The 13,332-nt window shown below is 46.3% G+C and overlaps 2 protein-coding genes and 1 long non-coding RNA gene across 15 annotated transcripts in view; 1 reads left to right on the forward strand and 2 right to left on the reverse strand.

The window, feature by feature from the left end:
• LOC140194891 (methyl-CpG-binding domain protein 3-like) overlaps positions 1 to 5,774 on the reverse strand; it is a 145,913-nt gene extending 140,139 nt beyond the window's left edge. Inside the window, exon 1 of the mRNA XM_072252208.1 lies at positions 4,462 to 5,774. Coding sequence (XP_072108309.1) covers positions 4,462 to 5,204 — 743 coding nt within the window. The 5' untranslated portion in view covers positions 5,205 to 5,774. The remainder of the gene's footprint in view (positions 1 to 4,461) is intronic.
• Positions 5,775 to 5,785: 11 nt separating this feature from the next.
• poli (polymerase (DNA directed) iota) overlaps positions 5,786 to 13,332 on the forward strand; it is a 93,283-nt gene continuing 85,736 nt past the window's right edge. For 3 of the 12 annotated variants that reach the window (XR_011885316.1, XM_072252199.1, XM_072252200.1), the window contains exon 1: positions 12,782 to 13,052. Coding sequence is in view for 6 of the 12 variants with exons in the window: in XM_072252199.1 (XP_072108300.1) it covers positions 12,884 to 13,052 (169 nt within the window). In the remaining 6 variants the exon portion in view is untranslated. Of the gene's footprint in view, positions 5,960 to 12,773; positions 13,053 to 13,332 lie in introns of those variants that run through there. The other 9 variants (XR_011885317.1, XR_011885318.1, XM_072252202.1 and 6 more) reach the window with 6 other exon arrangements.
• The window catches only part of LOC140194892 (uncharacterized), a 59,247-nt gene continuing 52,173 nt past the window's right edge, over positions 6,259 to 13,332 (reverse strand). For both annotated transcript variants that reach the window (XR_011885320.1, XR_011885319.1), the window contains 2 exons: positions 9,533 to 9,881; positions 6,259 to 7,809 (listed from right to left, as the gene is read on the reverse strand). This is a non-coding gene — a long non-coding RNA (uncharacterized lncRNA). The remainder of the gene's footprint in view (positions 7,810 to 9,532; positions 9,882 to 13,332) is intronic.

A 13,332-nucleotide genomic window follows, 5' to 3' on the forward strand; every position in this document is an offset into this window, starting at 1 on the left:
CGACCCCCACCATCAGGAAGGAAGAAGAAAAGCTGAAGTCCCTCACCTCCAGGTTCGGGAGCAGTATTACCTTACAAATATCAGGCTCTTGAACCAGGATGGGTAACTTCACTCACCTCAACAATGAACTGATTTCACAAGATATGGACTCACTTTCACCTCATAGCGCGACAACAATTTTTTTTTTTTTAATTTTCACGATCTCATTTTTTGCACATTGCTTGCTTGTCAGTCTTCATAAGTTTCATAAATTCTATGGTATTTATTTTCCTGGAAATGCCTACATCTCAGAATAGTACATGGTGACATAAATGTGCTTTTGAGTTTTTGTCTGTCAGATGTGACCTTCTCGTAAAACATCCACATCCATTCCACCATCTCAATCTGATCTGAAAACTATATTTTGCTGCTTCAGACAGATGGCAATAATGTGCCCACCACCAGTTAACCCACTATGTAGGTTGTACTTATCTCCCTCAGTAGACAACTGTACAGCGTTGACAGCCTTTTACTCCCACCTTCACTCCTCAAAGTAAATTTATCAGTAACGTCACTTTTAGATCTTGGGTTACGACCAAAGAATTGACGGCCAGAATTGCTTAACACTTTCGTGCAAGGGTGTTTATTCAGTGCGTCAAAAAAGCAAACTTGTGAATTTTTTGAACCCCACAAAATTGCCACTGCCAATATTTACAAAAGGATATCTACCAGGATATTTACAAAAGGAAAACACAATAAATATCCCTACACTAGAAGTCCTGGCAGTGTGACCTTCTCTCTGTCTCTGCTACTGAGAGGGATCAACCCCATTTTTAGGCACTATGACATACCATCTTAAATCACCAACAAAGTTAACTTAAGACTACATGTGAATCAGAATATGATACACGCCACAATGCAGTAACAATCATATTATAAATGAACAGGTGTATCTACCTGACGTGCAGTATACAAACAAAATATACACATTTACAAATCCCCTTTACGAAACAAAAAGAATATTCCACCATGTATGGCAGGAAAGGCACCAAAGAGCCAAACATCTAGGAGCCTTTAATAGGATACACCAGGGGAAGACATTGAAGTGCGCACACTCAACGCAACAGTAGCAAAATGACAAGGGTGTGCGTGTGTGTCTCTCCCTCTTTCTGTCTCAGTACCTGTCAGTGTGTCTCTGTGTGTGAGTGACAGTCAGAGCATGACCAGGTGTGTGTGTGTGTATATAAGCACGCACATACGGAGTGTGTTTACCCCAAGCACTCGCCGTCACAGTCATTATATACAACCCTGAGATTCATTTGTTTGAATGAATAAATGAGCAATAAATATTGACAACAGGAAAAGAAGAATCCTTGAAAGGGAGTCTGTAGGTTGTAGGAACAGTTCAGTGTTAGGGTGAGTGAAGTTATCCCCTCTGGTTTAAGAGCCTGATGGTTGAGGGGTAACAAATGGACAGAAAGAAGACAAGAAATTTAATCAAACCCTGGGTAATTCTCTCCCTCGCTTCTTTCAAGAATCTAAGTTACATGCCTCCGAGCACAACACCTTACTGAATTACAAAGATGTTAAATCTCTTAATACTTCCCCTCGACATCTGATATTCATTCGCCATCATCCTCCTCATTGTAAATCTTTCTTAAAGTAAACCACATCCTACGCCTCCACATAAAGGTTACCTATTTGGTTCCTAATCGGCCTACCTTGTATTTGGTTATCCTCATGGTCTTTCTGTACATAAAACATCTTTTTTTTCTAATTTACCAATATTTTGCATACTCCCTCTTCCTTTCCTAATCATTTTGACTTTCATGTACAAAGCAAGAGGGTGGTGAATCTGTCAAACTGATTGGCACAGATGGCTGTGGCAGCCAAGTCATTGGCAGAGGTTGCTAGGTTCCTAATTAGTAAGTGTGTCAAAGGTTACAAGGAGAATGGGGTTGAGACGGAAAATAAATCAGCCGTGATCGAGCAGACACAATGGGCCAAATGGCCTAATTCTGCTCGACAATATTGTGCAAAAGTCTTAGCTCGGATGCCTAAGACCTTTGCACAGTGCTGTATTTGTCAACGTGGAGCAGACAGCAAGTTTGTAAATCTAGTAGGAACAAATGATGTTGGGAATGATGAGGGTGGAGCACCACGGGAGGGGTATGGGACAGGTGGCAGAGGGGTGCCAGGAGCATGGGGTGGCACGGATGCAGACCTGAGACACCAGGCAAGGTGATCTGATTCCAAACAATTGGTTAATTGGTATTACAGAATGTCTCTTTGGTGCTTCCTGCTCATCCCTCTCCCTTCCCCTTTTCCTAACCATGATTCCCCTCTCCCTGCCCCCTTCCCATTCTCAGTCCACAATAGAGGCCCATATCAGAATCAGGTTATCATCACTCACACGTCATGAAATTTGCTTTTTTGCAGCAGCAGCAGCAGCAGCACAGTGCAAAACATACAATTACTGCAGTACTGTGCAAAACTGTTAGGCAGCCCAGCTATACGTGCCTAAGACTCTTGCACAGTACTGTGGTCTACTGCATTCCAGATTTTATGTCGGCTTATCTAATTGAAGCTTCTTTTTTCCTGTCTTCCAGGTACCTGTAGATTTGGCAGACTCTTTCCATTCCTTTGTGCAAACACACTTACTCCAAAACTTTAATTTCTTATCCAAATAGTTCAGAAACTGATTAACTTTCAAATAGCTGTTTCCTGTCCTCTGATGTAATAAAGTTAATCTCAAGCTTAGAAACTTTACTCCTAATATATTTTTCTTTTTTTCAATAACGGTTGTAAAGCTAACTCTCTAATGGCTACACAAAAATGTTTTCCCACTGATACATCTTCCGCCTGTCCAACTCTATTCATTACAGCTAAATCCAAAATTATAATCCCCACTGACGGATACCCTTTCGTTGGGTTCGCCTCGTCAAGGCTACAAGTAAAAATCCCCAAAACACAGTTTAGAGATTTGATATATTCTAAACCGACAGTTAACAGTAGGAAAATTTAAATGCTATTGCTTTCAAAAACATTAACCAAAATCTAGACACAAGAGAGCACAGATGCCAGAAAGAAGAGCAACCTGCTGGAATAACTGACGCGGTTGAGGAGAGGCTGTTGGGGAGGGGGAGGCAAGTAATGAAGGAACCGCGAGTATCACAGGGGTCTCCTTTGCCACCCATTTGTGACAGTTATTGCTGTTGTAAATGAAGGGGCTGAAACATTGTTGAGGATCCCTACCACCCATCCCACAATCTCTTTGACCTACTACCATTAAGGAGGGGGTACAGAAGCATCAGGACTAGGACTGCCAGACTGTGTAACAGCTTCTTCCCGCAGGCTGTGAGACTAATGAATACCCTGCCACCACCGAGGTGTCGGCTTTAGCAGAAGCTGTTTACTGTACTGTGTACCTTCATTTTGAATTACATATTATTAACTTATTTATGGAAATGTTTTGTTTTATGCGCTGTGTGTGATATATATTTTGTGGGTGCACCATGGCCTAGAGGAACGTTGTTTCGTTCTGTTGTATTTATGTACCGTCAGATGACAATAATATCAAACTTGTTATCTGTTCGACTTGGGTTGAGACCTGCGTGACCCACTAAGTTCCTCCAGCTGAGTGTTAAACAGAACATTCCTTTTTCCAAAAGCTTTTTAAGTATTGTTTAAAACTCAATTTTGCCAGGATACCGAATCCTGGCAGATTCTTTAACCAGTGACCACACTTCCCGCACCACCAGCCTAACCCCTCTCCACTACCCATCTCTAAGTCCCCCTACACCTCCCTTCCACCCATCCTCTAACCCTGCTAGTTACCTACTAACTCAGCTTCCAACACACCATCCCAAATCATCTCCCCTCCATACACCTCAACCCCCACCACTCACCCCTTCTCCAACCCCCATCCACCTCAACTCCCTCACTGTCTCCAACCCAATCCCTTCACCTCATCTCCAATCCTCATGCACCTCAACCCCCTCACTGTATCTCCAACCCCTCATCACCCTCAACCACCTCAACCCTCTTCACCCCATCTCCAACCATCTACCTGAACCCCTTCACCCCATCTGCAAGCCCCTCAACACAACTCCACCACCCCATCTCCAAGGCCCCTTACACCACCTACTTTTCAACTCCCTCCCTCCTCAACCCAACTCCACCCAGTTGGCAACTCACCTGCAGCACCCCATCGACTTCAAAACCCCTCAAATGCACCCCATCTAGAAAACACCCATGCCCTCACCCACCCCAACTAGCAACCCAACTCCAAACACCCCCACCAGCCTACGTCAACTCCCCTCACCCTAAATCCACCACGCCAAACTCCAAAGCCCTGGGCGCTCACACATCTCAACTTCTCCCAACTGGCAACTCACCTCCACTCCCAACTGCAGCCTGCCTCTCCCCAGGCACAACCCCGCCCTTCCCTCAAACACCAACAGTCCCCCGCATCCGACCCACCTGTAGTAATAAACATCGCTCTTGCCGGCGCTGAGCCCCGATTTCCGGATCACCTCCTCTTTCTTCCAGCCGGGAGGCAGGCACGGGCAGATGGTCCTCTTCCTCTCCATGGCGGGGCTGGTCTCAGAGATCAACGGAGGCCGCTCGATCTTCAGCTGACAGCGGGGCTGAGCTGTCGGGGCGAGCCGACCGAGCCGGGCCCCTCCTTCTGATGCTGCTGCTCTGCGCTGGGACCCCTTCTCCTCACCAGCTCCGCGCTTGGTCGCTCCCTCCGCAGCCTCTGCGCGCTGGGACGCTCCCTCCGCAACCTCTGGGCGCTGGGACGCTCCCTCCGCAACCTCTGGGCGCTGGGACGCTCCCTCCGCAACCTCTGGGCGCTGGGTCGCTCCCTCCGCAACCTCTGCGCGCTGGGTCGCTCCCTCCGCAACCTCTGCGCGCTGGGTCGCTCCCTCCGCAACCTCTGCGCGCTGGGGCGCTCCCTCCGCGCGCAGGGTCGCTCCCTCCGCACCCGCTCCCCGCTGGGCCTCTTCCCCTCTACCCACTCCGCGATGGAACCTTCCCCATCTACCGGCTCCACGCTGGAGCCCTCTCTCTCTGCCCGCACAGCGCTGGGGCCAAAATCCTCTACCCACTCCGCGCTGGGGCCCTACTCCACTACCCACTCCGCGCTGGGGCCCTCCCCCTCTACCCCACAACCCTCCCCCTCTACCCCCTCCGCGTCTAGGCCGTCCCCTCCGTCTCATCCAGCTCCACGCTGGGACTCTGTCTCCTATCGCTCCACGCTGGGACACCCTGTCTTCCCCCGTCTCTCGGCGCTGGGACACCCGATCTTCCCCCGTCTCTCCGCGCAGGGACACTGTATCTTCCCCCGTCTCTACGCGCTGGGACACCCTATCTTCTCTCGTCTCTCCGCGCACGGACCCTCCGTCTCTACTCTCGCCGCTCTACGCTGGGACCCTCCGTCTCTACTCCCGCCGCTCCGCGCTGGGACCCTCCGTCTCTACTCTCGCCGCTCCGCGCAGGGACCCTCCCCTTTGCCAGAGTCAGCTCCACCATACGGCCGTCCCACCCAGCGGAGCCGGCGGTGCCACCGCGCTCCTAGCAACCGCCGCCGACCCGTCCGCCAGACTACAAAGTAGTCCTTCGGCAAAAGTGAAATTCGTCCCAAGAACCTCTTGCACTTTGTAAATAAAGAAAAAAAATGTCTTAACAAACTTTTTCTCAAGGCGCCGAAACTACTTGAATGGTTGTTTTTCTTTGTTAGCTTTCCAAGCGAGCCTTAAGCGAATATCCTTGCGCCGGGACCGGGTACGGACCAGCCGGGTGGCCGAGCATGGTTTACCCGGGGGTCGGTAGCCGCTCTGCCCCGCTGCGGGCTGCTGAAAGGGTGGGCAACAGTGGCAGCGCTGGGTGTTGGGGAGTGGATACAATGTGTCGTCGAGGGTATACACTGTAACATCTACTCGATACATACGGATCAAAATCACAAACACGCTCTGTACGTACATGTTTTATTTAATATAGAATATCTAACATAATATATTATTATATTTTCATAATACTTTTCAGAATAAATGTATATAAATTATAAACTGATATATTATAAAATGTAACATCAGATATAGTATCCATTGAATAGTTTTACTATATATTATAATGTATAAATGTATTTATATATAACACAGTATATATTAAACATACAAATATACAGTATATTATAATTATTACAAAATATTAAAATACATATTTCATAATAAATCTTGATATGCAAAATAAAATAATATGTATTATCTTTACACACAATAAAATAATATATTCTGTCAAAAAAATAAACAATCGGAAAAATTGAGTCCTTCGCCCCATCTGAAGCGAAATTCTGGCAGATATGAAAATCAGATTCAGGTTCATTTTCATCGTGCTAAATTGTGAAATTTGGGGGTTTTTTTGCAGCCACAGTATAGTGCAAAAGATAAAAATTACAATAAGCTACAAAATAAGCAAATAATGTAGATTGCAACTGTACCATGGTTCACAATGAGCTCAAGTTGAAAAAGAATTGCAATATCAGGGTAAGTGTTCTCAAAGTCAGAGGTGTGTGTGTTTGTGACAACAGATTAGCCAGGCTCAGAGGTACACTTACCATGTCCTCTCGTTTGTTCATCCTGGACAAGGTAAACATTCTGGGGAAAACAAGCCTGGTGTTCGGTTAGTAAAGTTCATAGTTCAAAGTAAATTTATTTTCCAACTAATGTATGTGTGTGTGTGTGTGTGTGTGTGTGTGTGTGTGTGTGTATAATATATATGTATATATTCTCCTGTCTTCTCCCAATAACCTTTCACGCCCTGACTAATCAAGAACCTATCAACCTCCATTTTAAATACATCCATTGACTTGGCCTCCACAGCTGTCTCAGGCAATGTATTTTACAGATTCACCACAACATGGCTAAATAAATTCTTCTTTATCTCTATTCTAAAGGGACATCCTTCTGTCCCGAGGCTAGATTCTCCCACTGTGGGAAACATCCTCTCCACACCCACTCTAGCTCAGGCTTTCGGGTCAAGCCACCAATGTATCGGCACATGGTCAGATAAATATCAATTGCCACAGTGACTTTCTACATCAGGCTCACAGTGTGCAGGGAGGAAGGGTTTCCACACACAAAGACTGCTGTTGGAAATGCTCACCATTGCAGTTTTGCAAAATGCTTTGCTAGGAATTACCTGATGGAATCAAAGCCAATATCAGAATTAGGTTTATAGTCAATGTTCTGGGCTGAGACCCTTCATCAGGACTGGAAAGGAAGGGGAAAGATGGTGGGGGAGAGGGGTCAACACCTGAGAATCTCTTGTGTTCTTTGTTGATTCTATTGTATTTCTTTGTTCCACAGTGAATGTTTGCAAAGAATAAAATAGTGGTGGAGGTCGGCAAAGGCTCGGCCTAAAATGTCGACCATTTATTCCCCTCTATAGATGATGCCTGACCTGCTGAGTACCTGCAGCATTTTGTGTGAATTATTCTGGATTTCCAACATCTGCAGAATCTCTTGTGTGTGTGTTATCACTGAGATATGTCATGAAATGTGTTATTTAGCAGCAGAAATACAGTTCAAGACATAAAAATTAGTGTAAGTTACAAAAAAAAGTAGTGCAAAAGAGGAATGGTGAGGTAAATCACAAAGACAAGGAAGTCTGCAGACGCTGGAAATTTTCGAGTCCTGCTGAAGGGCCTCGGCCTGAAACGTCAACCCCTTACTCATTTCCATAGATGCTGCGTGACCTGCTGAGTTCCTCCAGCACTTTGTAATGGTGAGGTCATCTTCATTAGCTCATGGAAAATTTAGAAATCTGTTGGCAGGGAAGGAGTTGTAATTAAACAGTTGAACATGGGTCTTCAGGCTCCTCTAACTCTTCTCTGATGGGGTGCCGTGGAGGCGTAGCAGTTAGTGCAAAACTATTCCAGCTTGGGGTGCTATTGCAGATTTGGGGAAGATTGAGGGGTGTGATATTCAGCCATTCCTCGAGCCATCTCACTTCACCCAACAAGGTCGAAGCTAAATGCAGTTTATTTCCTGAATAACACTTCACTGCAGGATGTCAGAATGTCAATGTCCGTGGCTAACACTTCTAGACGACTATTCTGCTCTTCAGCTAACCAACAGGCTCCTACATACTCCAGATGTTCTCACACCAGAAGTATAGTTTGCTCTCTCCCTCTCTCTCTCTCCCACACTCTTTCTCTTCCAGGGTCACTTCCTCTCTCTCCCTCCCTCTTGCCACCTCTCTTTTTTCCTCTCTCTCCATACCTTTCTCTCTTCCCTTCTTTCACTCTTTCTCTCTGTATCTCTCACTCTAACTTGCTCTCTCTCTCCCCTTCTTCATCTCTCCCTTCCACCCACTTCTCCCTCTCTCCCCTCTCTCCCACACTTTCTGTCCCTCTCCCTTTTCTTTCTTTCCCTTCCTCCTCTCTCTCCTGCCCCATCTCCCTCCCTCTCTCTCTCTGTTTGTCTCTCTCACTCTCTCGCCATACCTTTCTCTCTCCCCTCGCTCTTTCTCTCCGTATCTCTCCCACTAACTTGTTCTCTCACACTCTCTCCTTCATCTTTCCCTTCCAGCCCTTCTCCCTCTCTGTCTTTCCCTCACACACACTCTCTCCCTTCCCCCCTCTCTCTCCAGAAGACCATATGACATAGGAGCAGAATTAGGCCATTTGGCCCATCAAGTCTGCTCCACCATTCAACCATGGCTGATCCTTTGTTTCCTCCTCCTCGACCCCATTTCCTGGCCTTCTCCCCATATCCTTTGATGTCATATCCAATCAAGAACCTATCAATCTCCACCTTAAACACACCCAACGACCTGGCCTCCACAGCTGCACGTGGCAACAAATTCCACAAATTCACCACCCCCTGGCTAAAGAGATTCCTCCAATTCTCTGTTTTGAATGGATGTCCCTCTATCCAGAGGTTGTGCCCTCTTGTTCTAGACTCTCCCACCATGGGAAACATCCTTTCCACATCTACTATCCTTCCCCATCTCCGTCCCTCTCTGCCTTTCTTTCTTTCTTTCTTTCATGTCATACCTTTCTCTCTCCCTTCCTCTCACTCTTTCTCTCTGTATCTCACCCTTTATCTTGCTCTCACTTCCCCCCCCTTCGTCTCTCCCTTCCTCCCCCTGTGCCCCTTGCTCTCTCTACCTCTCTCTCTCATGCTCTCTCTCCTTCTCCCTTTCTCTCTCCATCTCATCTCTCTCTCTCTCTCTCTCTCTCTCTCTCTCTCTCTCTCTCTCTCTCTCTCTCTCTCTCTCTCTCTCTCTCTCTCTCTCTCTCTCTCTCTCTCTCTCTCTCTCTCTCTCTCTCTCTCTCTCTCTCTCTCTCTCTCTCCACTATGCTGCTATGGCACTGTTTTGTCTGTTTTCTGTATGTTGCTCACAGTTTACTATAGATGTTCTTTTGGCATTCACTGCTACATAAACATTTTACAACATGGTTTCTCAAATGTTATATTAGAAGTAATAACAACATTATTAGTGCTAGCTCATTAACAGATATCATCAGCAACGACCGACAGACCTGTCCTGGAGTTGGAACGTGCATGGGTTCATTGTCCATTCAGAATCTGTTGGCGGGGTGGGTGGGAAGAAGTTGTTCCTGCAATGTTGAGTGTGCAGTTTCAGGCTCCTTGATGGTTAGCAATTAGAAGAGGACTTGTCCTGGGTAAGGAGGGCCGTGAATGATGAATGTTGCCCTTTGAAGGTGTCCGGTGTGCATGACGAATCCGGTGGAGTTGATCACCCTCTGGGGCTTTCTTCAATCCTCAGCAGTGGCTCCTCCACTCCAGATGCTGATGCAAGCAGTCCGAATGTTCTCCACGGTACGTCTGTGTGTTTCAATGTAACGGTGACAATAAACAGCAATGAACCTGAAAACAGAGAATTTTAATTTGGTCAAGTAGAAATAATTGCTGTGGGTTGTAAGTGACAGCTTTATGTCTTGTAACGTTTTTGTGAAGTCAAATACAAAAAGAGAAATGTATAAAAATGAAAGTGAAACAGGTGGCAAACTTATTTAAACATGGAGATATGAATCAGGCCAAAGTCTGGAATGAAAAATAATTTAGTATGGGTGTGTAACAGGGTGTGAATTCAGCAATCAGAGGTACAAAGGGACTTGGGAGGCTTCATGCAGGATTCCCTAAAGATTAATTTGCAGGGTGTTTTTTTTACTTTAGAGATACAGCACAGTAACACACCCTCCTGGCCCAACAAGCCCGCACCACCGAGTATACCCATGTGACCAATTAACCCCTACATCTTCGAAATGTGGGAGGAAACTGGAGCTCCCAGAGGAATCCCACATGGAAAGTACAAACTCTGTAGGCAGGCTGAGTCAGCAGTAGGGAAGGTAATTGCAATGTTATCCTCGATTTCAAGAGGGCTAGAATATAAAAGCAAGGTTGTAATACTTCATAAGGCATTGGCCGGTCTGCACTTGGATTATTGTGAGCGGGTTTGTGTCCCTTGTCTGGGAAAGGAGGTGCTGGCACTGGAGGTGGTTCAGAGGAGAATGACCCTAGCAATGAAAGGCTATGAGGAGCGTTTGACAGCTCTGGGCCTGTGCTTGCTGGAGTTTGGAAGAATGTGAGGAGGTCTCATTGAAACCTATCGAATATTGAAATATTGAAATATGGCAGGAGGAGAAGATGGCACGACGCAAGCTTGCAGCGGCCACTACGGTGATGATATCTGTTACCTGTCAAGTAGGGTGCCGTGCACTATCCTGATTTGATGGAGACACGGAGGAGCATCTGTGAAACTTCTGAAATGCCTCCTTCACTGCCATTGCTACTGTGTGATTCAGAATCTCCAGAGAAGGCCCCGAGTCCTCGGCTCTGCTTGTTGCTCGGCGGCCGGGGTGGGGTCGAAGCGCTCGGCAGAGATGGTGCTCAGTGTTGGAGGTCTGGTTGGAGGCTCGAAGTTTTCGGGCGGACTCAGAGTCCGCTGCGGTCAGGTGCTTCCAATGCATCAGCAAGTTTATGGCGCTTGGAGTTCATGGCAGGGAGAGTTACACCCTTCTACCGTCTGCGTGAGATGATGGGGCTATCAGGACTTGAGACTTTTTTTTACCGTGCCCATGGTCTGCTCTTTATCAAATTACGGTATTGCTTTGCACTGTTGTAACTACGTGTTGTAATTATGTGGTTTTGTCAGTTTTAGTCTTGGTTTGTCCTGTGTTTTCTTGTGATATGTTTCTGGAGGAACATTGTATCATTTTTTAACGCATGCATTTCTAAATGACAATAAACGAGGACTGAGTGTCCTCATAATCTAATAACCTAGATAGAGTGAATGTGGGGAGGACGATTCCTGTGGCGGGTGAGTCTAGGACCAGAGGGCACAGCCTCATAATACAAGGAACATCCCTTTAGAACAGAGGTAAGGAGGACTTTCTTTCCCTGGAGAGTGGTGAATCTGTGGAGGCCAAGGCATTGGGTATACTTAAAGCAAAAGTTGATAGGTTCTTGATTAGTGAGGGTGTCAATGATTATAGGGAGAAGGGGATTGAGAAGAATAACAAAACAGCCATGATAGAATGGCGGAGCAGACTTGATGGGCAGTCCCCCATTTGTTACAGTCGATAATATGTGCAGTTCACGTTCTTGCGTCTCTCTGTTGCAAGTTGCCCTGCAGGTCTTCTGTGGAGATGTGCTCTGCACCTACTTGCCCAGTTTACTCTAACAGCCCCTCCCTAACCCACAAGCACCAAATACAAATGCAGCTGCAAAGAAATTATAAAATGCCGGTTTTCTTCACAGTCACACACCAGCCAGGCTTTAAAACTAGAGCACTCCTACCACTCTGTGTGTTAAAAAAAAACTGCCTCTGACATCCATCCTGTCCCACACGCTCATCCAATCACCGTCTGCAGATGCTGGAAATCCAGAGTAATAGACGCAACTTGCTGGAGGAACTTGGCAGGTCAGGCAGCATCTATGGAGGGGAATAAACTGTTGACGTTTCAGGCCGAGACCCTTCATCAAGACCACACTAACAAAAAGACAAGAGATTCTGCGGGTGCTGGAAACCCAGAGCAACACACACAAACTGCTGGAGGAATTTAGCAGGTCGGGCAGCATCTATGGAGGGGAATAAACGGTTAACGTTTCGGGCCGAGACCCTTCATCAGGACTGGAAGATAGTGGGGCAGAATCCAGAATAAGAATGGGTTGGGGAGGAGTACAAACTGACAGGCAATAGGTGAAACAACACACAAGATGCAGGAGAAACTCAATGAAATGGTGACTACTCTGTGAGCATTATCTTGTTCTTCTTCCTTTGCTTGGTCTGTATGTTTATTTGTCTATCTTATTATAATTATTGGCACAGTTTTTCCTCTTTTGCATAATGGAAGTTTGGCGGTCTTTGTGTGTTTTTCCCCTGGATTTTTATTGTATTTCTTTGCTTTCCTGCAGGTTCCTGCAAGAAAATGTCTCTCAAGGTTCTGTGTGGCATAGATACTTCGATAATAAATTTACTTTGAACTTTGATCTAACTGTATCTATTTTTATTTATTCTTGTAACATAGTAATTTTTAATGTCTTGCGCGCTACAACTAATGCCACTGAACAACTAATTTCGCGGTAATAGACCTGATTCTGATTTAAAAATGCAGACTGTAGAATAGTACAGCAATGGGGCCAGACTCTTCGCTCAAGATGTTGTGTTGAACCGATTAAATTAGTAACATGTGAAGAAGTGTGTTTTCTAAGGAGGACTGTGGTTCGGGTTTTACGCCGTCGACAAATTCCCCACTGCAGTAACCTGCGTCACAGATTTCGTGGCTGGGGGAATGTTTTGGTTGTCCACCTATTTACTGTGTGGTTTCCTGGTTTATTGCTGGTGCCGCCAGGGTTCCTGATTTGCAATGTCCGTGGGCTGTTGCCTGACGATGGAGCAACACGAACGCGGGCCTGACGCGGCTGACCAACGCTCGAGTCTGCGGGAGGAGGAGGATGAAAGAGAGTGGTGTTACACTGTTGACGACAGAAAAACCAGCCCTTTGGCCCTTGCAGTAGCCAGCAGTGAGTTAACAGGTACCAGTAAAAACTATAAGGCAGCCCCTGTCTCAACAAACCCAGAACGCTTACTGTCTGCCAAACTGGGGGTGTGCCAAAACGTAACTAGGGGAGAACTTTGTCGTCTGCTTTAGACGAGTCCACAGCAAATAAGCAGAGGCGACAGGAAGAACTTGGTTTTGATATTTGCTTTGCACTGTCACTGAACACTGGCTCCAACCCTTGCATTCAGAAATAATAACAACTTATTTATCGAGCACAGGCGATATAGTTCAAAGTGCTTCACAATAGGATAGAC

The sequence above is a fragment of the Mobula birostris genome, chromosome 3 (assembly GCF_030028105.1).
Source record: "Mobula birostris isolate sMobBir1 chromosome 3, sMobBir1.hap1, whole genome shotgun sequence".
In the NCBI taxonomy this organism is placed as follows: Eukaryota; Metazoa; Chordata; class Chondrichthyes; order Myliobatiformes; family Myliobatidae; genus Mobula; species Mobula birostris.